At 38.6% G+C, this 27,464-nt stretch overlaps 1 protein-coding gene across 2 annotated transcripts; it reads right to left on the bottom strand.

The window, feature by feature from the left end:
- Window positions 1-610: 610 nt before the first annotated feature.
- On the bottom strand, window positions 611-27,464 carry ACTR3B (actin related protein 3B). Of its 2 annotated transcripts, none has more exons than XM_080386957.1 (12): window positions 27,281-27,464; window positions 19,730-19,785; window positions 17,760-17,884; window positions 16,687-16,797; window positions 16,192-16,287; window positions 15,918-16,025; window positions 14,477-14,620; window positions 13,691-13,864; window positions 10,397-10,489; window positions 2,473-2,598; window positions 1,937-2,020; window positions 611-1,327 (listed from the first exon to the last, which is right to left on the bottom strand). In XM_080386957.1, the coding sequence occupies exons 1-12, from the start codon at window positions 27,322-27,324 to the stop codon at window positions 1,232-1,234; spliced, it is 1,257 nt and encodes a 418-aa protein (XP_080243083.1). In that variant the 5' UTR covers window positions 27,325-27,464; the 3' UTR covers window positions 611-1,231. The 2 variants fall into 2 exon arrangements, with proteins under 2 accessions (XP_080243083.1, XP_080243084.1); XM_080386958.1 differs by having other exon boundaries at window positions 611-1,323.

Here is a 27,464-nt window from a genome sequence, read left to right as displayed (position 1 = left end):
CAGCACAGACTGAACAAGTAAGATTTCCTACTCTATTTAGGTTTAAACCACAGAACAAATGTGTCCATAACGAAAGAACATGAGCCCATGTAACCGTACCAGAGTAATTAAGCCCTGGAACAGGTTGCCCAGATGTTCAGGAACCTCCATTCACAGAAACTTGAAATTTGACTAGTCCTGAGCAACCAGATCTGACTTCAAAGTAAGCCCTGCACCGAGCAAGAGTCTGGACCAGAAATTTCCAGAGGTCCGTTCCAACTTCAGTGTTGCTATGATTCCACATACACTGACATACAAACGGCAAGCTAACCTTGTGCGATGAAGTGGAGGAGTATGTAAATCAGACTACCACAAACGTTTGTAAAGATGTTAACAGCTTTTATTTCACTGGTGCAAGGCCCGTGCGTCATCCACCACTCACCAACATCAAAACAAAACATCATCTTATATAAAACAGTTTCAGAAAATTCAAAACAAAGTAACAGTGGCTATAATGAACTTCATACAATACTGTAAATCACTTAGTTTGTGTCATCCAAACATGAACACATCAGTTTCTAGCATACATGGCTTGCTTGTTTGTTTTTTTTTTTGCCCCAAAAAAATACCAGCACAACTCCAATACATGCCTCACACCTGGAAATGTGTAACATCACTCCATGACATTGATAGCTGTTCGTGCTTAGAACTAATCGTCAAATCATCCTACCGATATCATAAAATACAAAATTATATGAAAAACCTACATTTACAAAGTACAGTCCCAATCCTGCAGTCTGAGCTATTTGGGCAGGTACCTGCATCCATTCCAACTCCCCTGAAGGCAATGTGGTATTTAGTGCTCCATTGCTAAGAGACTTGATTGCAAAATCAGGGCACAAGTGGGAAAGGCTTCAATCTCTCCACAAGCAGTAAAACACTGCCTTCTTCTTCTTCTAGATACAGTTTCAGTAGTATTTGCACAACCTCCTAAACTGAGACTTACCTATTTTCAATTACCTCACATTTAGGAAGAGAGAAGGATAGGCTTTAAAGTAGTCAGCAGAGAAATGGCTTTTACTGAAGTGACTTGGGGCTGTAAGTTGTGCTTTAGTGCACGGTGGTGATCCAAAAGCTTCCAAGAGGTAACCACATCTTGCTTCAGTATTTACAGTATCTGCTGCCTTCCTCTGCATTACATGAGTTTCTTCACCAGCAAGATATCAGCGATCTTGTTTCCATTAGACGAGCATTATGACATGACTCCAAAAACAGGATTATGACGACAAATACTAGGGCCATACTCTTCATAGTCTTTCTTGGTGTGACATACTTGGAAAAACTCTGGCTATGAAAGTATAAAACAAAACCCCTCAGCAGCATAAGAATATATAAAGTAGGAAAACCAACAAACAAACAAATACCTTAATATTTTCAAAAATTGCAGCTTTACGATGTGGTATTACATTTTTTAAATGGAGTAAAACGAGAAGTATTAGGATGTGAATACAATTAATCAAGAACAGTTTGTCTGAACAGAAGACTGCTTTTAAACACAGCAATGAGAAATCCCACTTTGGAGGGGACAGGAATTACTCCCATTTTCCTGTATTTGTTTCTCTCTCACATTTCAGACCATTGATTTGGATCCTATATTCCTGAAGTCCTAACTAATCCCTACTGCTGACTTCAAGAATAAAGGGACTACGTTGCAATTATCATATAAAAACTACTTCAGAATTGTGTCAAGTCACAATATCCTTACTGAAGTAAAGCTCCCACTTGCCGTGTAAAAATTTTACTGAGATAAAAGTTGGGTAAGGATTCCAGAATGTGACACAGTTTAGGCTGTCACAATGAAAAGGTTTAAAACTTAGCACTTCAACCAAATATAGCCAGAAGACAACATAACACATGGCAATATAGAAAAGAAAGAACAATTTTGATAAAGACTTACTGTTGAAGCCAGCATGGAACCACCGAACCAAACTGCATAACGCTGCATGTGATGTGTTATCACTTGAACTTCAACTGGTTTGGGCTAAGAAAAACAGTTTGTATTTAGTTGGTTTATATTTTCTGGCAAGATACTTACAAACAGAACATGCTCAGGCCCACACAACTTCACCCTTCCATTCACATCACTATCTCACACTAATCACTCAGTTTGTCACGCTCCCTAGGAGACTAAGTCATAAAACTCTTCATGATTAGTATGCAGAAGGACACAACAGTTAAATCCCTCTTGCCTACTGCTAAAGATCACGTATCTCCTAGAAGGAAACCAGAATTGCCCTTAAAAGACTACAAGAATCTTACAGTTACTGCGAACAAAGACATATGTCATACACTGCAAGGCTACCAATGCATTTATGACCACAAACATACACACTATTAATTTTACAACACTGCATTTTCACTAGTGAGGTGAAAATTTTCAACTGTATTTCTTTCACTACTTATATAATTAATGCACTTGAAATGCTTGCTTACTTTTATCCGACCACCACTGAGCTCTTCGCTAAGCCGCAATCTCGCGTCCACTACTCTTTTCAAATCCCTTTGCAGTCGTCGTCCAAAGTCCCTGAACATCGTGGATCCTCCTGAGAGGACCACATTCTGTGCAGAAATTAAAGACACATTCTTTAAATCCATCTTCAAGCAAGTTTTGCAAAAAGCCAACACTGCAGAGGTAACTATTTGGATTGTAACTTCATTAGGAAGCTGACAATCTACACAGAAGACCTTAAGCACTGCTCAATTTCTGTAGGAGGTCCATTTTTTTTTTCTCCTTACTTTAAAGAGTTTTATGTAGAACATGTTATTACAACAGAGAAGGATTTCATTAAAACGGTGAGCTAGTACCCTACATGTGCAGAGCAGCAGAAATAAGACACTACATCAAGTTTCCCAGGGATGCTCATAGTAAGCAGTTTTAGCCCCGATACCAATAAGGCTCTAGACGCATCATATTACTCTTAGTGTCTTTCAAAAAGCTGTCACGTTTTCCAGAATTTATTTTTTTTTTATTATTTTAAGAGTTAAACTTCTAACATAGCAACCAGCAAGTCCAATGATTCTTCACAAAGATACCACACCTCCAAAGAGGACTGCAGTATAGAGAAAGACACAATGCCTTTTCATTTGTCTTATCTGTACCTACTTGCTTGGTATTACATAGTTTTCAGAGCAGAATTGAAAGCCTCTTCGTCTGGACTTGGATTCTAAATAGGGGGTTTAGAATGTCCCATCCTTAATTATGATAATGTTGCAGGGTCATAGAATAATGCAAAAGTCATTTCAAAGGTGGGGCAATTCAAAACAGAAACTCTAGAACATAACATCGGTGGCAGCAAAAATGCAATTCATAATCAGAAAACGAACCCCGTAAGACAAAAGTGCATGTGTGCCCTTGCATATTGATGCAATTGCAAACCAAAGTGCCCATTAGCACTTACCAATACCACTCACATGCCTTAGATACGTGTCCACAAGGAACTCAACTGAGATCAAGAGTTCATTATACCCAGGTTAAGCGATTATCTCTCAGTAATAGTTTTTGACACTACATACCAACACTGTGCAATGTAACAAAAGAATCTGTGAACCACTGCTTTCAGCCAGAAAGCCTGCACACAGGTATGCAGAGTTAAAGACATGCTTAATAAGCGTTCACGCTTGCAGGGTACAGAAGTAACTGCTTGGATTTTAAGCAGCAGATTACAAGTTACAAACAAGATTTTCCTTGTTAAGTGAGAAGAAAGCTGTTTGTTTTTACAAAAAAAAAAAATATCTCTCTGCGCATCATAAAAACCATTACAGTCGGAAAAACTCATTTCTTCACAGCTTCAGATTATCTACAGTATAAAAGAGTGCATAGCAAGGCAGGTATACTTAAAAGAAAAGCACACAATCCCCATAACATTACTGAAATATTTCCCAAAAGAAAGCAAAAGGGGAACAGAGAAGAGCAAAGGAGCCATACGTATAAGCAGGAGCCAGAAACCACAGCTGGTCCTAAAATTTAAGTAGGAGGGAGATTCCCACTGTTCCCCCCCATACACAAGAACATCTCTTCCCCTGCCTCATAGTGGTCATGCACTCCACATGGGAAAAGAAAATTGCTAATGTGGGGGAAGACAGCCACCAACCTGAGTGATGAAATAGCAATTAAGGAAGATGCCATCAGAAAATATTACCTGGAGATAATGAAGTTGGCAAAGATGCTGACAGCAGTAATTCTATTAAAAGCAAATTAAACTTAAAGTGTATACTCCATAAAGTGGACAATGCTACCACTAAAAATAGATTTTGCAATATACCTGGGAATAATTGTTTGAATACATCTGAGATCAACTCATGTAACTAAAGATTTAGCAGTAATACTGGGAGGATCTTTTATCATTCCAGGTTAAAACTAAGAAGTTATACTGTCCTCAGATTACGGTTATTCAAGTACTTCTAAACACTGAAATAAGTTTAACAATAATACTGGTCAAGGAGAACAGAAGCACTAAGGTATATTTGTTGAAAAGGTGAGTCATCTCATTATCACGTATCCGGACAAGCCAGGCTAAGCAGAATTTTGGATATAAGTACCTAGGTGACACCAACTGCCATTATAAGATGGTTAATTATACAGTTCACAGTTCCCCTGCTCCCTGCACTTCTTGTCAGCACTGGGCCGAATCCGTGCTCTTTAGCAGCAGGCTGCTCACATATGGGCTTCAGTAAGTTATCACAACTCAGCAGGTCAGACTTCTGCAAGGAGATCAGAAGCCAGGTAGTCCTCACTCGCAATGAAAGGGGAATCCATACACATTCCCCACTCCTCACTTACAAAAGACCCAAAGAAGGTGGGAAAAGATGGTCAGATAAAAAAAAAAAAAAAAAAAGCACACAACAAAAAAACACCAAGAAACCACTCCCTACAGCAAATACCTTCCCTAGAATAACAGTAATTCCAGTAACTACTTAATGAAAAACATAACAATGAAGCCTGCTAAATATGTCTGTGGAGAAAGCTTACGAGTGATGTGTGGACTTTCAGCCTGCCTGGGCATTCTCTGGCCTCTTGTCAAAAAAAAAAACAATCAAGGAAGTTATGATTTAAGTATCTGTTTCCAGCTGATTCCTTTGAACAAGACTTCTGATCTTACTCGGCTCAAACACACTTTGGCTGGTTTAACAGCTCTAAGCAGACCTCAGGTTTCAGAGCTAACACTGATTACCATATCATCTGATGGAAAGCTCCAGCTGATTTCTACTTTGATAGCTAACTGGCTGAAATTTTGTTTCAAAAGAATGTGTTCCCTTAGAAGAGAGGGATGAAGACCTTTCCACACACCTGAAAAAGCTAACCACACTAAGTAAATAATGAACGTAGGCCATTTCTGGAAGGAAAGCGAGGGGGGCAGTGGGGGGGGAGGTAAACACCACAGAGCTGGCAAGAAATTCCTCACTTCTCATCCATCCCCTTTGCTTCTCTTATGAACTCTAGGATACTGAGTTTCTCTCCATACCATTTCTGGTACTATGCACAGTGTAATGCTGCAGAGATATGAAGCTACCTAACCAAAAAAAAAAAACAGCTACGGTAACAAAAATCTCTAAAGTTTACATTAGAATTCCAAAAAGTAAAATTAGCTTCTGCAGAGCTCATCTCCACCAAATACAAAATGCAGAACTGCTATGTCCATCTTTACACCGCATCTGGTAATGTGGCATAAGCAAACTCTCAGCTGGACACTTCAGATTTCACAGCACCAAACTAAGAAGCATCCACTGCTTTTCTGATAAATATGAACTTAAACAACACATCCGTTTCTCTTCCATCCAAATGCTAAATTAAAGTTGTTTAACGTGACACAACCACACCACCGCAGACATTTAATGAGAACAATGTATAACCGTTAATAAAAATTACTGTGGGTAAAAACTGGAATGTTCACAAGCTGAGCATGAGCAAGTGAATCAAGGTACATGCCTCTTATTTGAGTTAAAACAGGGCAAATATTTCCTAACATTGTATGGAAAGCACAATGAGAAATACTATACATATCAAACAACAAACATATTATTAAGAAGTAAATTTAGTGTGAGAAACTTTAAGTAAGTTTGACTTTTAATGATGAGGAAACAATTTCTGTTTCTTTAAAATCATCATTTTCCACGTTCATTTAAGAGTTTGAGTAACAGCAAAAGATTTCAGCACAACTTATGGTCACGCTGTTCCACAGAAATATGCCTGCACTCAAGACACAAAAGTAACCATGGAATACTGCAAATGTACTGAGCTACTGTTAAAGCAGCTAGCACAGCTAACGTTACAAATTTAATTACAGCCGGGACAGGAATAAACAGGGCTTCTCCTCAGTGCTCCTGTGCTACACCAACAGTTAGTTAATCACTTGGAGCGTCTGCTTGAACCAGCAGGAATACCGTTCTTTCCCATCTCTTACATCAGTGCCGGTATGATGCAGATCCAGTGGCCCGGCAGTCTCTCCAACCTTACCTCCCCCACAGAGCCTCCCCTCTCTCCGCTTAGTAATTACTAGCAAACGCTGTCATTCTGCTGAAGCGTAGATAAGCAAAAGTCAGTTGAATCCTACCCAGTCTTCTGGTTGGGGATACCTATCAGAGAGGAAAGGCAAGAACCGACCCAGCAATAAGCCCGCCCCCCCCGCGGCTCCGGGCGGCCCGGCACGGCGGTACGGCAGCGCCATCTACTCACCGCACAGCGCACGTGAAGCTGTTCTCACGCACCCGATGTACCGGCAACTTAAGGCAGAAGCGATAGTAAAGGAATATTTACTACACCTTTAGCCTCCTGCACCCCCAATCTCCCCAAGCTTTAAGGATGGTTCGCTATAAGCTGGGCAGTCAAGCTCAGCCTTCCAAGGGAACACCAGTACAACAAGCGTAATCCAAATCCTAACTGTATCAGCAAGCTCAAAAGTTCACTATCGTCCACAACAGCCACACACCCAGCTAAAACATCTCCTCTAAGGAAAAGAGCCAACATAGTTAAAATCCTGTCTCCACGCACCTGTGTTTCTACCAAAAGCCTGGATGATTTATCTACAATAAACTACCACACTTGCCAACATGCTACAGTCCCCACCTCAAGCAACGTTTTTCAGCTTGAGAAACTAGCTTAAAAGTTTGAGGTTGAGGGTATTCTAACTTGATCCACCACGATTTGCATCATGAGTATTTAAATATGCTTGGCTAGGATCTTGCAGAGATATTTCTGAAAAAATTTGCCTGGTTTCAAACGTCACTTATCTCAAACTCTCTCAGCCATGTATTTCTGCCAAAAACATAGCAGAGAAAATTGAAAGAAATCGATTGTTGGGACAGCCCATGACCCTACACTTACATCCTTTCTATCAGTAGAAGGCACAGACCTCGTAACTGTCAATACTGTTCTCATCTCCTGTTACCATCTGAACTCTTGAAGTATCTGGGGACAGACTCTGGATGGGGAAAAAGGAAGATGAAGTAGAGTGTGGAGAAAAAGTGACAGTTTTTGAATCTGTTACCAACAAAAAATACCATTTACTAGAATATCAAACCGTTTTTAGAATTTCTGAAAGCCCTTTGTCCACCTTCGAAGTTATTATTACCATCTTCACTAGGTGGCAACTTAAATTCAACTACTCTTTTTTTTTTTTTAACATTGTCAGAAATTCATGCCCTAACTGACAAATGTTAGGACAAGTTTCAGAGCATTTCCAGGTTGAAAAGATATTTTTTAATAGCATCTAGTATTAAAAACGTCCAACACTAGCATCTGTTGTGGCTGTACCACAGAACACGTTTCCTACTGATGCAAGCTAGGTGTGCATTAGTTACACCATGTGTAGTAGTATGCTCATAGTAACCTGAAAGCTGGGGGGGGAAGGACTGCGTTATTCTGCAGACCATAGTCACCATCATGCTACTTCTCTCTCCCTCTAATTTCTCAGCATTTCTGTGATACCAGTTATGCTATGTGTTTATGTAAAGATAAGTGTAAGGAAAGGTGTGGAACAGTATTTTAAGAAAAAAGGAAGCTACAGAATTCTTCCAAAAAACCAGAACTAGACAAACCACACACCATTTTTCCCAAAGAATGCCAAGGGTGATGTAATGCCTCACAGAGCCCCACAAAAGCATGACCACATTTCTAGCTGCACACAGGATGGCTCGCTTTTCAGTGGGATTCAACACACAGGAATGATCAACATTCGCAAGGATGCCAGATTATTTCAGCCATGTGGCAAGACCCAAAATTCCTGCTCTACCATTTCACCTGAGCACTCACTGTAAATTTCATTCCACTTGCTGAAGATTTGGGTTTGTTTTTAAAAAAAATATAGTCCACTTATTTCTTCAAATTTCAATGCAACTCCCTTGGTTCCAAACCCAGCAGCCTACGTCTCTTCTTCCATTTTAGCAGAAAGCAGCTCATCCCAAGCAATCCAGGACTCTCAACTCTGTGTTACAGACACAGAATAAGTATATAAATCAATTCTTCCAAGCAATCACATTAAGATGGTGTAATCCTAAGAATTAGAAGTGTGCATTGCTGGCAACCACTACACAGTTACAAAAGGCTTCATCACATGTGAAAGAATGTTTGTGCCTGGTATTGAATAGATACAGGCTATGGGGTCTGGCTGAAGAAGTCAGTCTTCTGAAGGTCTTGCTGGTCCAAACATCAACATAAGGTAAGATAACTGGCTTCATAAGAGAGACGTTGATTAGACTGGGGAACAGGGATACTGGCAATAGAACTGAAAACGAAACACAGGACATCAAAAGTTGGGTTATGAAACAATGCTTCAAAGGCTACCTACCACATATAAACTGCAAGGATACTTGTGGGTATTTTCTGGATGAACACTGAGGAAGAATCCAAATACGTTTGGTGGAAACCCAGCTCCAAAGCACAGGGTCTTGGCTGGCCACCATGCAGCACAGTGGGCAAGTGAAATTGATAAACCACAGAAAGCAAGAGAAAGTGTGAGTGGTTTTCTGCACCTATATACTTCTAAACAATGAGAACAGAGATGCTCGAAGCTTTGCAGTGAGCTTGCTCAAAGACGACAGTAACTATTAGCATTAATAACTACTGACATCTATCATTACATTCAATAGGTAATTGTGTAACACTTTTAATTAAGCAAGTATAATGAAAAGCAAAATGGAAAAACAAAGTCTCATTCAGTGGTAAGCCAAAGGAAAGTTATTTGCCCACTGATTATGGTGAGGAAAGAGTAACTTAACCTCAATTTTTAAACACCACATTTCAGAAGCCAGTACTAACCCCTGCCCTACCAAGCAGTTAAGCTATACTGTATGGCAACTTTGGTCTTTCAGGAAAAAAGCACAGACCCCAAGCACAACCAGACACTAAAGAGTTTCCTATAACCTTCTGCAATATACCTAAGTGGGAAGCCATTGAAGACATCTACTGCAAAATTCACCCCACATACGAGCCTGTTAAGTAGTTTAACTTCCCGTTTTAAACTGCTCCACAGATTTGCTCTGAAGCAAATGTCTCCTTTGCTATGTCTCATTCTAGATTACACAGTATGTTTACTAGACAAGTAAAACAGACTGCAAAATTGTACTAGTTATGAATTACCCTGAGATACGATTTAGTTGGAACTTAATACTTCTAATAGGTGAGGAAAACTACCACCTTTTACATGAGCAAGCAAACTTGTCCATGCTATTACTTTACACTGTGATTTCCAAAAGGATGCTGCTGCTGCACAAGCAGAGAACAACCAGGAAGCATAGGATGTGCTGCCAATAGAGAAAGAGCTTGCCATAGGCTATGTCTGTCAGTACCTACCTTTTAATTCCTTAAAAAAATCAGTGACTGAAAGTACTCTCTGGACTACACCCCAGACAAGTGTAAGCAGGCCTAATTATTGTCTCCTAAAAGATTTTAAGCCTTCATGTACTTTAACACTGGGTTCAGTACCTGGCTAAAATGGCAGAGTGAACAGATACAAGTCAAGACCCTGAAAAAAATAAATGTATTTGAAACCACTGCTTGATGTAAGTGGGGAGTGGAGGGATGAGACCATGATGTAACCCTTAAACAGGCGAAAGCCAAAAACCTTAATGCACAAGAACTCACATTACAAACATCAGATACAAGTAACATCCCTCTGCCTCAGTTCCTCAGGGATAATACTTACCTATGTACCAAGCCACTGTCACAGATAACCCTTATTTAAAAAATAAAAAGCAGCAAATACCAAGTACTCTTCATTCAGAAATGGCTCCTTTTTTAACCTGAACTTTATTTCTAGTCAAAGTTCACATTTCTCATAGTGGGGGAAGTGATAGCTATGTATATGCTTCACGATGATGATAGTTTTCAAATAAGTTAAATCTTACGACAGAAAGACCATACCTTATATAATGGACGTCGAACATCAATAGGACAGTTCTGTATAACTTCATCAACTACATCCGAAATGGATTCCATAAAGTCAGGATTAGCAAACTAAAATGAAACAGAATAGGCATTAGATTTTCCACCCAAAGAATGGAGAAACAAAAAGGCAGAAGTGAGACTGCAGAGAGATTTTGTAATAGCACTTTTAGAGGGAGCAGGTGCAAATCAAAGGCAGTATTACTACTGCTCACCACTTATTCTACATTATAACAAACCCACTTCTCTACACAAGAAATGAGAATTCCTTTTCCTGCTGAGAAATTCAGATTCTCTTCCTTGGTCATAAATTCACTGTTCACGATTTATGTACTATGGACCTACTACTGCATGTGACATGAGTGAGTTCTCCTGAAATATTAAACATACCGTTCCTTTGCAGTGTGGTCCTGTCTTTCCTTTTAAGTGAAATCAAAAACATCAGTGTGCTAATCAGAATGTTCCCCTGTAAAAAATTTTCAACCCTACTGAAATACTTCTGTTAAATTCCCACCAAAAAGTTGTTTTTCTCCTAAACACACAAAATCTCTAGTATTCAAAAAGGCATAAATACTCCAAGATGTTGAGTGGAAGCCCCCATCAATGCAATCAATAGAGTGCTAATGTAAATTTCTGCATTTATACATACGAGACAGTCAGAGTTGCTAAAGCTGGAAAATATTCTTGGACTAGTGGCAATTTTCCACTTATTTTTTAAAGCTTGTGTTTTAAAACAGTTCATAGCCTAGGGTTTGCCCTTTCAGAGATTAAAATTTGAGAAATTAATTATTGATACATAATAATATATTATTATTTAACTTTAAAACTTTCCCAAAGGTCTAGAAACTATTTGGGATTTACAACCTAAACAAGATAAAGTATCTAACTGGATGAATAACAAAACCCAGAACACAAGTATACATTGAACTGAAAGAGAAATTAGCAAAGGAAGTTGGCTTGGAGATCAGGAGCCATAAGAATGATGTGAAAAATCCCCAAGAATTCAAGCTAACTTCCATAGTAAGAATTAATCATGCAAGAAGCTAAAACATGAAGCCAATAAATTAAAAGAGAAGAAAGAAGCGGTGCTGTTTCACACTGAGAGTTCTCATCCGAACAAGCTACAGCTTGAAAACTTCTCCCAAAGCCCTGTATAAAGATATTGCTAAAACAGCGTGGCAAAAGGAGCAAGTAGAAATGAGAGTTATGGCATCCAAAGCAGAGTATAACATGCTCCAAGAATGGGGACAAGAGAACTGACATGTGAAATTGCAGTCTGCTACCATATGGTTGGAGAATAGCAAGTAAAATACCTAATTTTAAAAGTGGAGAAATGATCTGGATAACTACAAACCCCAAAGCCTAACTTCAAGAACATTAAAGACTTCAGAACAAATTTTGTAAACTAAAAATAGGAAAAGATTACAAGACAGCTTTACCAAAGGCAGTTTTTACCTAGCTAACTCGAGACCCTTTGAAGTGAGGAGTTAATGAAGTCCAGCGAGAAATTCTCTTTGGATGCAGTACGTATCATCTAGTGTTTTTCTTGTCTAGAAAGTCAGTTCAGTGTTTGGTGTTTTGTTTTTTTTTCAATACAGAGCCAAGAAACTATCAAGAAATGAAGAAAATGGAAATTAGTCCTTTATCCTGTTCCTAACAGTCTTTGAAGGGACTATGGAAAGAGGAACTATTAAAATGACATCTGACATGGGATTCAATGCCTCCCTGTAAGATCACATCGGTAAACAGCAGGGAGCACAAACTATTTAGCCCAGAGGTTTAATGTTGGCACAAGATCAGATGGCTACAAACTAACCACAAAGACATTAACAGTGGAATTTAGACAAAAAGTGAAAAAATGAGGGTTTTAATACTTTTCCAATAGAAGGAGGGTAGACAAAGGGAAAGTTCATCAATGTTAATGGTGGATCTTGATTAATTTTTTTAATAGTATTACAGGTTATGGGTGCCTGCAATAAACTCCATGGACTGCACAGGAATGGAGAAAACCTTTTCTGCTATGCTGTAACATATTAAAAATGGACTCTTTCCTCTCCCACAATATCACAATAACCTGAAGCTCACTCAAACTGAACTACCAAAACCCTGACAAACTAGGTATTGTAATGTTTCCCAGAATGTTACTTATGTACCACTTCACCAGAAATTTCAAAGGACTTCCCTCAAGGACAAATTTAGCATCCATGCTTTAGAAATTGACTCAGTATCAGAAGTCAGTGTCCAACATTTAGATTATCATCAATGTAATGCTACCATGCAGAGTAGTGCCCAAAGGGATTGGCAACATAATCAGATACACAGTATAAAGGCATATTGGTTTAAACCAACGCTGAAAGAATGAACAAAAATACTATATAAAACCTGTAAGTTCAAGCAAGTTCTCAATTTTAGGTTGCCTTTAAAGAAGCAGAAGAAGATGTTTTAAATGTTACATGGGACATTAAAAAAAGTATTTGTTTGTACTGGTTTTGGCTGTGATAGAATTAATTTTCTTCCTAGTAGCTAGTACAGTGTTCTGTTTAGGATTTAGGATGAGAATAATGTTGATAATACGCTGATGTTTTTAGTTGTCACTAAATAGCGCTTACCCTAAGTCAAGGACTTTTAAGTTTCCCGTGCTCTGCCAGTGAGGAGGTGGACAAGAAGCTGGGAGGGAACATGGTCAGGACAGCTGACCTGAAGCAGCCAAAGGGCTATTCCATACCACAGAACGCCATGCTAAGTACATAAACTGGGGGGAGCTGGCTGGGGGAGGCCCCTGACTGCTGCTCAGGGACTGGCTGGGCATCAGTCACCAGGTGGTGAGCAACTGTATCGTGCATCACTTGGTTTTTCATGAGTTTTATTCTTCTCTCTCTGTTTTCTCCCTTTCATTATAATTCTTCGTAGCAGTAGCACCAGCAGTATATTTTACTTTAATTATTAAGCTGTTCTTATCTCACCCTACAGGTTTTACCTCTTTTCCTGATTCTCCTCCTCATCCCACCAGGGGAGCGGGGCGGGAGGAGTTAAGAGAGCAGCTGTGTGGTTCTTAGCTGCCGTCTGGAGTTAAACCAAGACACTGCCGGGCTCACATTCTTCTGTGCTTAAATTCTCTGAGGCTGCACGGGGCTCACAACCGGGAGACTCCCTGAAATCCTTACTTCCACCTGATGGCGCACTGGCACCAAAAATGATAGTGCCTCCCTCCCCCCTCTCTTCACTCACATAGTAAAGTTTCTATAACTTAATATGGCTAATCCCTATTCTTACCTCAGGATGAAAGAAAATTTCAGGTCCAAGGAACCTTTCATAACCGACATCTATAACAAACTTGGTTTTGTTGATTGCATTGATGCCAGTATACTGTTTGATCCATTTCCGAGGATCTCCATCGTACTTGGCAAATTCTTTCACTATGTCAGGGCAAATGTAACAGTACTTCTCCTGTTAATAAATACCATCCATTTAAAAATGTCAAAAAATGATTCCATCATTAAAGCATAACGCAGTCAAAACACAAGAATTCTCACCCAAATGGCTACCAAAGACTCAACCCTACAAGACAATGCACATTTTTTTGAATTTGTGAAATTCAATTGAAATTCAAATTCATTGAAAAAATGAAACTTGTTTCAAGCAGATCGCACGCTGACTCATCTAGTCTCTCTCAAAATGAAAACATCACAACCATTAGGTCTGTGACAACAGAGAAGTTTAATGGCAAGCCTTCGTTGCAAGATCAGACCCACACAATCACCCTACTAACATTACATACATTTATTTTTTATTATATTAAAAAGCAAACTTTAAACAAATCTAAAGCTTAAAATGCTGATTTAATCTGCAGAACATACTCACTCTGAACAGTCTAGCATGAAGATTTTCTTCCTCTTTCTCCTTCCCCCGCACTTGATTGGATAAACTAACAGAAGCTTGTGTAATTACAATACACTGCCTACATTTGCATTTTTAAGAGAGCCACTGGCAACTTACTAAAGCCAAAAAATTAGCTCAAGTTTTATTTATGTATTTATTAAGAGATAAAGAAGGGTGTACCTTTATGGCTTTTGCTGTCTCCAGAGATTGTTCAGGAGGAATTCCCACCTCCCTTTCCCTCAGGAGCTGTTGAATAAAGTAAGTAATATCTCTACCTGCAATAGGAATATGTTTGATGCAACTTCCAATTACGTAGCCTTCTGCCTATGTAGGAGGAGAGGAAAAAAAAATACTTAGGGAAAAACCTACCATGTATCAATAATTAACAACAAAACTAACACTCATTTTTATAATATTCTGTTTTCATTTTTCATTAGAAGTAAAATCTTGAAACTGTATAATTACTCTAAAAATGTGCAACCCACTGCAAAGTGGGTATTATTTTTATCTAAAGACCTTGATTTCACATATAAAGAGATATTATCTAATAGATACACAAGTGATAAGACAAAAAAATCTTGCACATATTAGAAGACAGTCTGATCAGATGGTTTCTTTTAGGCATAATCTGAAAAACAAATGTAACAAATACATCACTTGTGTCCTGTTTCAGAGTGAAAATTAATAGGAAAATGTATAAAATTTATTAAAATTCTCAGACAAGAAAACCAAAATTAAGCAGTATCTAATTATAAGCACAATAAAAACCTAAAAACAAGAAATCTATTTGCTGAATTTTTTTCAAGACACATTTACTGAAAACAATGATACCACATTATTTGCTCCCTTGCTTTTTTTTTGTTTTGTTTTGTTTGTTTATACTTTTCAGAGTTTCATATGGTAAATGCTGGTTTTTTCCCCAGTATTTCCCATATGAAGAAAATACTGAGACCAGGTTAATACCAAAATGCAAGACAAAGTTAAAGGGAATCAAATTTTCATTTCTAAAATAACTGATCATTCAAGCATACTATATGCTTCAGAAATACACGAAATGACATCAGCAGAACAGATGTCAGCATGCACAGATAACTATATTTTTAACATCATAACTTAATTAAGCTGTATGAGATTAACCATGTGTATGAACATGCATCTGTACAAGCTTGTACTCGTTTCCACACAAACAGAGTTCACTAACTTCTATGGTACAATAAAATCATATAAAAAGTACACGTTATCAGCTATATTAATCAAAACGCAGGACAGCAAACAGTTAGGACATTTCTTGTCAGATGCTGGTGGCATGCAGGAGATCCAAAACTGTGATAAACATTATTACTAAACTAAGAAACCACAGTAACAGAAGGCAAGGTTTTACACAGAAATAGCCTTTGAAAGATGGCCTGACAATTCCTTACTTGTGACCTTTCTATAATCTGCAAGCTACATCAGCTGCATAAATAAGCTCACATAATACATACTTTTCAAAACATCTCATACAACCAAGCAACACTAAAAATTTAAAGTTTCATTTCACACTACTTATTTAAATTTATAGTAAACAAACACTGTAATTGTCCAAACCACTAATAATTTTAAATTGCACCCTGCTACCTACCACAGGAATTACGTGGGTCACTCCATCACCACTATCAATGACAATTCCAGTTAAAGTACGTTCTCCAACCTGCCGTGACGTCCAAGAGGCTGCTAAGGCCAACACTGCCTACATGAGAAAGCGTTTATATTTAGAAGGCGGCAGAGTGTGCTAATTTACAATCAGTAATATTTACAAACAGAAAATACTGTTTCAAACATTTTAGATGTGTGCCTACGGACTATACATACTGCAGCCATACTGTTCTTTAGAAGTATGTATTTGCTTTGTTCACCTGAACAGCAATGTAAAGTCCTGGTATGTTAAATGATTCGAACATGATTTCTGCAAGATACTCTCTGTTTTCTGGTGTGTTCAGCGGAGGCTCTGTCTAGAAGCAAAAAAAAAAAATTAAAAGGGAGTTTTGAAAAAGCACCCCAATAGAGTCCTAACAGTTCATGCATTGATTAGCTTGGCATGGTAATCAAGCTTCTAAAATTCTCAGTGCACTCAAAATAGAAAATTTCAAACAGAATTTAATTTAAATTAAGTGACTGAAGCTTTTCAAAACCAAAATCCAACCTGTAGCAGCATGCATCGCAAAATGAACGAAGTTTAGTTATAATGCAGCTTCATAAATTACATTTTTTCTCCCTCTTTTCACTGCTCCCCCCAGCTGCTGAAGAAATAAAAGACAAAGAGAAAAACTCTCCAACAGAGCCTTGTGCTTGCAATATTATTTAGTTATCCTCTCACAAAAATATTTTCTTACCCAGCCTCATTAACTCACCATTAAAAAATAGTGATCCTCAGGTTCAGCTCGTAGGTATTTAAAAATGACCTGCTCCATGAATCTCTCCATGAGGTCCCAGTCTTCAACAATACCGTGTCGTATAGGCCACTACAGCAAGAAAACTTGTCAACACTCTAGGCCACACAAGGATAAACAAACCCAGACATAGGAACAGCCTAAGTCCCCAAACCCTTACATCTTCTGCAAGAATGAAAACACCTCATCTCATGGTTATCTTACCAAATACTCCATTTTAATTTTAATTTAGAGGTACTATGAGAAGTTATCTCCTGCTCCCAGGTACTTCAAATTGTGATTCTATCTTACAAGACTAGAAGCCAGAATCCAGACTCTATTCCTAATACTGCTATTGCTCTATTGCAGCACTGTTTTAATCTCTTTTTGTATAAATTTTATCATTTATAAAGTTAAGAATCATACTTTATTTCAGTACACCTTCCAATCCATTAAAAAAAAAAAAAAGACCATATAGGCTATTTTAAATTAAAATTCTCGCAGGGATAATGTTTACATTTTGTTCAACGTTAAGAACACAGCTGACATTTAAGTAATACAGTAGGATGTATAAAATATGATTTCTTCCACATAATTCATAAGCTGGTAACATTTTGTAAGCTCAAGAAGTCCTTTACTAAAGCATGGAAAATGTGATTCACAGAAAAGCTGCATTGAAGACAGCCCTCCACAAAACAATTGTGACATTCCTTGAAGCAAAAGCATCCAACACATTCCCCAGTTCATATGCCGTGTTGAGAGGATACACTTTTAGCAAGATTTTATATATTCAGTGTTTATGGCTGCACTGTATCAATGAATGTTTACACAAGGGTTCAAGCACCAATCACGCAGGACAGCACTACTAAAACAGACTTTTTTTTAAAAAAAAAAAAAAAGGTAAACCCATGAACCAAATCAGATGTTTTTTTTAAAAGCAACAAAAAAAGTAAATGTTTTAAATGGTTATCAAGAAGTTTATCAAGAAGTTCTAGAATATTATATAATAAAACATGAAAATTTGGAAAGACTTCTTGAAAATACTCAATGCTTACCTTTGTAGCATAGGTAGGTTTATCTATGGCTTCATCTCCTATGAAGAAGTCCAGATCATCAACACCTTTCATCACCCTCCTCTGAGCCTGGTCACCTACTTTGGCTGATTCTCGGATTGCAATACCTTAAAATAACACACACGCCCCAAAATGAAAACAGAATTAAAACACCTAAATACCATGCAATGAATATTTATTTACTTCAGGATTCTTTTCCAGAAATAAAAAATCCAGATATAGAAAGCATACTTTGCAGAAATTATGTAAGTGATCTACTGACAAGCCAATATAGCAGAGTTCATTCTCACTGTGTCACACAGGATTCTGGTCACCCATCCCTCATTCATGTAAATAACTCTGAGAAAAAATACATAGTCTTAAAAATGTGTTCTGTTCCAGACTACAGCAGTCACTAAACCTGTGCAAGTGCAGCGCTCCAGGAAGCAACATGATTTTCTGAGTTTCAACTCTAGAGTCAAGAGAAAGAGCATAGGTGGAGAAGAAAATAAACTGTACTTCAGAAAAAAAGTATTGGAGTCATTATCCTGGTTGGTGAGAAGGAGGAAGTGGGGAGGGAAGAAATCAATTTCCAGTGCTACGAGAAATCTTTGGAGACACTTATGCTTCCCATTAGCAAGCTGCAACTATCACAGAAATTATTAGATGATGGCTGCTATAGGCAAGAAGATGAGACAGCAAAAAAAACAAATCTGGGGCAAGCTATAAATAAAAATGGAATAAAGCACTCTTAAAACATAGCCTTATTTATATACAGTTCTCTTTTAATGGGTCATAATCAGGATCCAAATAACATACAGTAGAAAACGCAGACAGGCATCATCCACAAACACACCAAATACTATCAGTGTCAAAGAATTACTGACAGGCAAACAATTCTTTTGGAAACACATCTAAGCCCCAACAAGTGTATAGTTTTACTAAACAGGATTTATAACAAATTCACAGGAAATTCCTGCTATCCAACTTCTTTAACATAAGGCATTTAAATTTTTACCAGTGGTTTAGGTTTTAATTTTTTTAAAAATAACTTAAAATAGTAAGACTGTAACCAGTACTGCAGCTACATCTGTTAAAGAGCATGTCCCCCTCCCCCTCTCTGGCCCTCAATGACCTTTATTATTTCTTTATCTTTCTACCTTCTACTGTGAGTAGCTACAAGGCAGTCTAGATGCATTAATAAGTAGATAATTGGCAAAGCTTATGAAAAGTAAAAGGCAGTGTTTAACATTAAGTAGAGATAAGCATGAGATAACAGATGACATTATAGATGCAAATATGTAGTCAGTGCTACTATTTATAATTACATATGTAGCATGTGAGAGAAACTATTAAGACAACAATTAAAATCAAGAACACCAGAAAGGTATAACATTTTAAACAAGTTTAACATACAAAAAGAAATTCAGAGTAAATCTGTTCAACAAAACATTTTAAATATGCAAAGTCATTTTAATGGATAAACACACACCCAAAAAAACATTTTCTAATAGGAACAACTTTCTTGAATATTAAACTGTCTACAGTCCCAGACAATGTAAATAAGGCAGACACCACCTGCACTTTAGTGCTTAATTTGACAGGAAACCTTCCCCAGATTATCCGGGCAGTAACCATGGTGTCAGGTAGACAGGAGGTAAATTACATTCTGTCTACTCAAGAGCCCTGGCAGAAAAATAATGGAGATAAAAAGGAAATTGGACTAGAGTTCTCTTCATCTTTGTCATAGCAACCAAGAGCTGATTTAAGGAGCAACAGCCCTAGCTAACTGCAAACAAGGAGTTCTGTTTAGCTACGCTGTAGCCAAAGATACTAATGCAATGAGTATCACTTCCCAGAGGGACCAGGGGCTAGGAAGGTGGAGCTGGGAGTTGGAAAGCACATCATTCCCTCATGGAGGTGTTCAGTGATAGCAGCGTACACTACAATTTGGAGGACAAATGTTTACTCACATGATGGGATAATGAACTGAGGTTCTGTATTTCCTGCATAGCCAAGTTTCGTATACCTAGAAAAGAAATGATCAAGAAGTTATTAGATCCATTTAGACTATGGGAAAAAAAAACCAAACACTTTCAATTCACTGCAGCTCTTAAAGCGAAGGCCAAGCAATCACATACCACATCTACATTTTCTGGGTTATGCTTTCAAGTGTCATCCTGCTGAGAAGAAAGCTCAGAAGTGGTAAATATTTTAAGGGGTTATTTATTTTTCAAACACCTTCAGCTTACCAATTTTTGTAGTATTTGAAAAGTGAAGATTCCTCTCTTACTTTCTCAACCTTGTTGACCAGCTCTGACAAAAGACAGGCAGGCCGTATTCCACCCTTTGGTAAAAAAAGGGCTGTGCAGATCTCATCTTTCAGAAAGCTACCATGACCAAAGATGTCATTAGACTTTGCATATCTGTTTAACATTGTCAAACATAGGAAAAAAAAAGAAAGTGTGTCTTAAGTACAAACCACAGTTGAGAACTCCAGTTGCAATCCTGATACAATTCCCTTTTGTGCCTCACACAAACCACTCTGTCACAGGTACAGCATCTGTGTGTGGTAACATACATACTACACCAATGTATGCATTGATAAAACGCTTTAAAAACGGGCAGCAGATGATATAAAGCATTTTCCATGTCTTTCAATATATATGTAATATATATTTTAACCAGTAAAGGATGAAGAGAAAAAAGCAACTTGTAACTTGGGCAAGAAAGAAAGAAAAGGAATTTTCACACAAAACCTAAAATCTCTGCATGGTGTTACTCGCTGGAAGCTGGTTCAGGTCTTCAGCAACTAGAAATAATTAACATCACACACCATAAAAACCAGCTCTAATTCCGGGAAGGGGGGGGGGGGGGGGGGGCGGGGGCGAGGGACAGGATGGGACACTGACACGACAATCACACACACACACAGAGACAGAAGGATACACAACAAAACACAAACAATTAAGGAAGAAATTCAAAAAACAGGGGAAAAAACCCAACAAAATTAACTTAATGGTTGCAGAAACTGAAGTCTTTCTCCAGTATTGTAATTACACTGGAATAGAAGTCCAATAAACAGCATGATTTGAGGGAAATCAGCATTACTCACATCCATTTTTACCATGAGAACTTAAACCCATGAAATTCTTAAAACATCCTACACTCAATATTTGCAAACAATATTATACCATCGATAAAGCAGAGAGTTGCTTCTTCATTAACAGCTTAAACAATAAGTACCCCTTTATGAGAGCATTTGGTATAAAACCACTCATTAAGAGTCAGTTTGCTTAGCTAAAGGAATTAAAACTGATTCAGCAATGACCTCAGAATTTAAATACTGTATTTTCAACATCTCTTCAAAGCTATAGCTTCAACAGACTTCAAATAATAGTTTAAAAAGCCGTTTTCCCCAAGCATAAAAAGACGAGGACTGTGTTTTGGGGGCAAGGGTTTATTATATTTTTAATCATCATTGTATGGGCATATACTTTCAGCATAATCCAAAATGTTTATGCATACTTTCTGTGACTCTCAAAAACTTATAATCAGGACATTAGACTGATTTGTAAGAAGGCCATTACTATTAAGAATTCTTCTTGTGATTATTATTGCACAGCTTCTTCCCCTTTTAGAATGAGGCTTACATAGAGAATATTATTAAAATATAACAAGCAACAACAGGAGCTCCACTGGGATTCAAGATGCATTACAGGATACTTCCTCTTCATTTCTCTCTCTGAAATGAGTTTTTCTCAAATACACATAGTGAGGACCAAGGAAACCGTTTTTGGATTCAAGAGACCTAGTTCTAAACCTTAGAAATGGCAATCAGGCAGACACCTCGTGAAAACAGCCCTTCAAACCCCAAAGACAAAAACCAAAGTCAATATATACATATACATGAATACACCTAAGCATGTAAGTATGCACATATACTTTTTATACAACTTACATATATGTGGGTGAGCATATATATCTATAAAATTAAAAGGTTCCTGCAATATAACCAGAACTCATTTCTTAAATTAGACTCTGGCCAAGAGTTTAGTTTGCCATTCCCCACCCCACCCCCAGCTACACACATGCTAAATTCATACCCATTTATTAAAAAGAAAATACCCTCTACAAGTTAGCTTGGGCTATCAGTCTGCAATAGCTTTATCTTCCCTCTCAAGCAGGGATCAGATCCCTTTACTACAATAATTTATAAAGTTACCAAAGGCCTACAGCTCAATATTTTACAGATTTATTTTTTCACTAGGTGAATTAATCCCAGTTAAAGCTACAGGATAAGCTTATTTCTAAGTATCAGTGAAAAAGTTCTCTTCAAAGAACACATCTTACAGAAGAGAACATCTGGGAAGATTTCTTTTGCATGGCACTAATCCATGAAGGATTAATACTAAATATATTAATAACTAAATTCTCAGTTCAATGTTAAGGCAAGGAAAACAAAGGCTGTTCAAAAAATAAATATCTATTTAGGATCAAACAAGAGATATACTCTAACAAGCTGTATTTCAGGTGTTGTGAGAAAGCCAAATAGGAAACTCAAACTACTCTCAAAACCGCTGAGGAAGAGAAGGAAAAATGATGCGGTTGCACTTCCCTCTCTTACCCAGTAGCTTATTCACTCAGGACATGGCAGATTTGGTCCCAGATGTTTCTTCTGCCCAGCAGGACGCAAACACATTCCACCTTCCAGAGCCATACCCAGGAGTACATTAAAGTGTTTGGGTGACCCACTTCCAGGACCTCCTACAGAAATTTTTCCCTTTTATACAAGATATTTAAATATTCATTGACCTGAAAGGCTCTGGACTTAAACAGTTAGAGAGGTTACTACCTGGTCTCGAGTCCCTTCTCCAATGAATATTTAAGCACCTAAAACATGGGTTTCTTTCTCCTGGGTTACAGCCTAGCAGACTAATGGTAAAGCAACATCTTGTGATCTGTAAATTGCAGAGACAGCTGTAGGGAACACGTAGATAATCAGTACTCCAACTTAATTTCATTATAGGTAGCAGATTTATTGCCAGTGAGATGGGAACCTACTGGAAACTCTCCAAAATACAGGATACCAGAGGCTGCATCAAAGATTAGTAGAAAACTGATCCAATAGACTAAGACTATTTCATGCAAGTGGATTTGGAGGATCTACTCATCTTTTTTTTTAAAAAAAAAAGAATCACTGGAAATTATACATTGTTGAAACAAGGAGTTTCTAAAAATAGTGTTGTCTCCTACATACTATTTTTCCCAGGTGTTTAGTTAGTACACAAATCAGTTTCACTAGCTTTTGCATGAGGAATAGGTCATCCTAACCCTGTTCTCTTCTGAAGTCCTACCATGGAAAGACAGAAAAAAAAAAAAAACGACAAAAAAAAACCACTTATGTAGGAAGAGGCCTGCAAAAATATACAAATGGACGAAACTTGGAAGCAGATGCTGCACCCTCAACCACTTTAAAGAGCAGAGATATGTTTTGGAAAATTACTAAAGCACAAGAACAACAAAATTTAGGCATTTACATTCACAAACTCAGGTAGTTGCTTTAGCCATCTCAAAATACCAGACATCCAAATTTTCTCTGGACAAGTATGTAAAAGACCAAAGCCCAGCTGTGAACATTTTAGCATTTCTTCAATTTCTTTTGCTTTTCGGTTCAGGATCTTTAAAACAATGTGTTACACCCACACACACAAAGAAAAAAAAAAAAAAAGCTCTGAAAAAATAGATACAAACTGACTGAAAGCAGCAAAATACTTTAAGTCCTATAAGCAAACAAAAAATAACCTTTGTAAAGAGAACACTTTCTCCGACAGCAAAGACACTACATAACTAACAGTTATTACTGCCAGAACACCTCTGATGCAGTGCTGCCACAAACAGACTATGCTATCATTATTAAAAATATGCCTGAGAAACTATAAAGAAACAAGTTCTTTATAACAATATGGAAAGGTACTTTTGAAAGAAGGATGCGATGAAGGAATATGAATGAAGAAAGAAGGTATGAAGGAGGAAATATCAAACAGAAAAAAATATCATGTTTGCACAATTTACCCAAAAGCACCAGCAGCCACTATAAGAATAAAGTGTACATTAGAGCCAGTGGGCTTTTTTGAGAGTCTAGCACTTTACAGGACTGAAGCTTGTGATTATAAACAGCAGTTAATTAACTCAGGCTCCTTGGATCCATAACAGCAATTACAATAATGCCTGTTCACAAGCCTCACATGTAAGAAGCAGCGGTAATACTTGGCTAAAGCAACTCATTTAGCATCAGAAATATAGTAAGAGAGGTAAAAATAAACATCTTCTGAGGTTCCAGCTATCTTTAATAGCCCAGCAACAACAACAAAAAAAACACCTAAAGCTTCAAGTTTTAAGATAAGTCCAGCTCACTTCTCCCAGAAATCAAGCGTTTACCTCTAAACTCACCAGTAAGATTTTACCAAAGTAATTTTTCTTTACTAAAAGAAAAATTGAGTGACTTCAATAAAATACACCCAAAATAGAAGTACTCCTTAGTGACTGCAAATACACACTCTGAAGGGGAGAAAGATATTTTAAGACAACTTTGTTCTGCACACCCACCTATTAGCATTCTGATGTCCCACAGCTAAATGCCAGTTAATAAAACTAGTTACAAAGTTTAAAGCTACTTAAAACAGCAACACCAAAAAGGCCTGGTAGGCCTTAGAAACTAAAAATAGCATGCCCTTCTCCACAAAAAGACTGATAGCAATGTGTAAACTGATCACGAGGAAAACCTCATGCAAAGAAAACGAAGATGTGCATCAAAACTGAAGTAGGACAAGTTATTTGCAAATACTAATGAAAAGATGATAGCAAATTAGTATCACTTTATGCAAAAACTGTGACTAAAGAGTGAGCAGTTTGACAAAGGAAGTTCAAGTCATCTATCCAATAAAGAAATGTTATCCTGTCCTGCTACAATGATATGTTTCTCATTGAAGGTCTATACCAATTTTCCATGTATCTGTCATTGGTTTTTTTGAAAAATTCCATCATTTTACAGGACTGAGGCCTATGGCTGCAAACAACAGTAAATTAAACCAGGCTCCTTACACACTAACACCAACAGTCTTTTTACAAACTTCTTAAATCCCCTTATGCAAAAAGAAGGAGGATTAGTGCCTGGACAAAGCACCTCATTCAGTACCAGGGATGTAAGCAGAAAAATGTATTTTATATACACAATGTTCCACCATGCACGTCTGCATATACCTTTTCCTTTCCACTATGCTCTCCCAAGTTTTTCATCTGAAAGCCTTTTCATGAATAATTTGAATGAATTGTTTGAAGCTTGTAACCCAAAGTAGATTCATTCTAACAATAAGAAGGTTTTCAGCCCACACAGAGGAAAATTCCAGAGATTGCGTATCAATGAGTCAAGCTACTTCTTCTGGCTGCTTTGGTTCAAACTCTCATTTCTTCTTGAATTCTGCAAGATAAGTTATCTCAAATGCAGTAATATCTTTACTGAAAAGCCTTACACATTTGAGTGCCCTGCAGCAAAGTCAAGCAAAAGTCCATTCAGCAGAGACATTGCATCGTCTCATATGATTTAAGATCATCTGGAGGCATGGAAATGCAGTCGCATCATTTGGGGACTGTCTGAACCCTTCCCAAAACAAACCGATATACAAGCCCCCATACACAAATTCCACCAGTTTTACTCATGCAAACACTAAATAGATTTTAGAAATTCTACTTAAATTATTATTTCTCTGAAAGGACACAATAAGCCATTTTCTGTCCTTATTTATTTTGTACAACTGTTGGCCAACAATATCTACTGCTAGTGCAACACTGCAATCACTCCACACACTGAGAGGAAAGGAGGTCACCTGCAAAAGAAAGATGTTGCATTTTATGCATTTTGTAGTTTATATTGTAGCCTTTTTAAAGGCTACACCTAGAGATCCCCATTTCTCTCCTTGAAAAACTCTTCAAAACCGTCAAGTAATATTCCTGTAACACCAACAGTTCTGTGGAGAACAGGTATTTAAAATATCCTCAGCAAATAATCAGAAGGAACCTGGGAATCTACCAAAGAGTATCTAACACATAGGCAAAATTATATACAAGATGGAACCCAGTCTCTATTCTACTCCCAAACTTTCCAGACATGGACTCCAGTACTCTCCACTAAGGGACAGAGCTGATTTCTGGTAAGATAAGGTATAAACAGAAACAAGACAAGGGACCTCTAAAAGTATTGTGACAGTTTAATACAGATTTACTTCAAAATACGAAACACTTTTTCAGGAAAAGGCCATGTGACACCACACCACTGAAAAAGTGATTCCTCTGATTAGCTAAGGGGTCAGGATTTTTGGTAGGTTGGTCTGGGTTTGGCCTTTTTAAGATGACTCAGGTTTGGAAATTTTAAAGGTAGCTTTCCAAGCATTAAAGAAATGGAAATAGTGCTGTAAATTCACTGCTGGGAAAAGGTCTATTATTGCAATAAATTAATGCAATCAGTGACACTGAGGCAGGGCCTGACAAGTAAAGTTACTGGCTGAATAAGTTACTCATGGACTGGCGTCTCCTCTCCTCTTCAGAGCTGTCCATAACTGTTGGGCCAAAGGAAAGATATTAGCAAAAACACCACACGTTCATTATCACCTTCATTACAGCTCCCTCTGACACCTCCCACACCTGAGGCACAGCAGAACTGGTCTATCAGATGATGAACGGGTCTTCTCTAGCTACAGACAGGTAGGAAAGACCTGTTCCTGAACCACCCAAGCACAGCCTCTGCAATTTAGATTCGTCTATCTTTAAATACCTAAGTTACAAAACTTGTGGTTTGGCTAAATGTAGAATAGACCTCACACTGCTCTGACAAAGGTGAAAAAGGGATGACCTAATGACCAAGAAAAACCACTAGTGTAAGTCAGGCAGCTCCCATCTCATTGCTGCCCAGAGGTAATGGCTGGAAAGGTTCAAGGAGATGGACACGCTGTCTAGAGGCACAGCCAGATGCCATCCAGCTGGAAACACCTGGCCCAGGTGCACGGAAACGCCGCAGCCCAACAAGCACACCTCACCCGCTGCCGGACCGGCCCCGGGTCACAGACCCCAGGCACGCGTGTCCCCGCTCTCCAGGCTGCCGCTTGAAATACCCCATCCCCAATTTTAGCACTTCAATCATGCTATAGTTGAACATCAGAGAACACGAGCAAAAATTGGACCCAAGAGGAGAAAAGGGCACATGGAAACACACCGCCCCCGGGGCCACACGGCTGCGAGCGGGGAGGAAGGGCAGCAGGAGGGTGCTGGGCGCAGGCCCGGAGCCGAGGGAGACCCTCCGCCACAGGGGCGACAAGCCGAGAGGGGGCCGGGACGCAGCGAGGCCGGACCCGTGAGAGGGGAAGGGACCCGCCGCTGGGGGCCCGCACCAGCGGCACGGCGGGGACGCCCCCCCCCGCCTCCCTAGAAAAGGGACGGGCAGCGCCGGTTCCCCCTCTCCCCGCACTCACCCGGTGCCTCCGTCTATCACGCAGGGGGGCAGGTAGGTCGCCATGCTGGGGAGCCGGCAATACGGGCCCTACGCCACCATCCAGGCCGCCGTCGCCGGCTCCCCCGGCGCGGCGCGGCCTCACTGCATCGGCGGCGAAGGGGCGGCGGGCACCATGCAGCCGCCTGTCAGCGCCGCCCCCAGCG

Source organism: Falco punctatus (assembly GCF_963210335.1).
Source record: "Falco punctatus genome assembly, chromosome: 4".
NCBI lineage: Eukaryota > Metazoa > Chordata > Aves > Falconiformes > Falconidae > Falco > Falco punctatus.
This window is presented reverse-complemented; position numbering and strand designations above follow the sequence as displayed.

What these genes read in the sequence shown, in the direction of transcription:
- ACTR3B (XM_080386958.1), bottom strand. Translation starts at nt 27,324, where the DNA reads ATGGCGACCTACCTGCCCCCCTGCGTGATAGACGGAGGCACCGG. An exon ending in GTGATAGACGGAGGCACCGG is followed by an intron (nt 19,786 to 27,280) that starts GTGAGTGCGGGG and finishes TTTCTTTTCTAG; the next exon opens with GTATACGAAACTTGGCTATG. An exon ending in AGGATCACTATTTTTTAATG is followed by an intron (nt 16,288 to 16,686) that starts GTGAGTTAATGA and finishes TTTTGCTTCTAG; the next exon opens with ACAGAGCCTCCGCTGAACAC.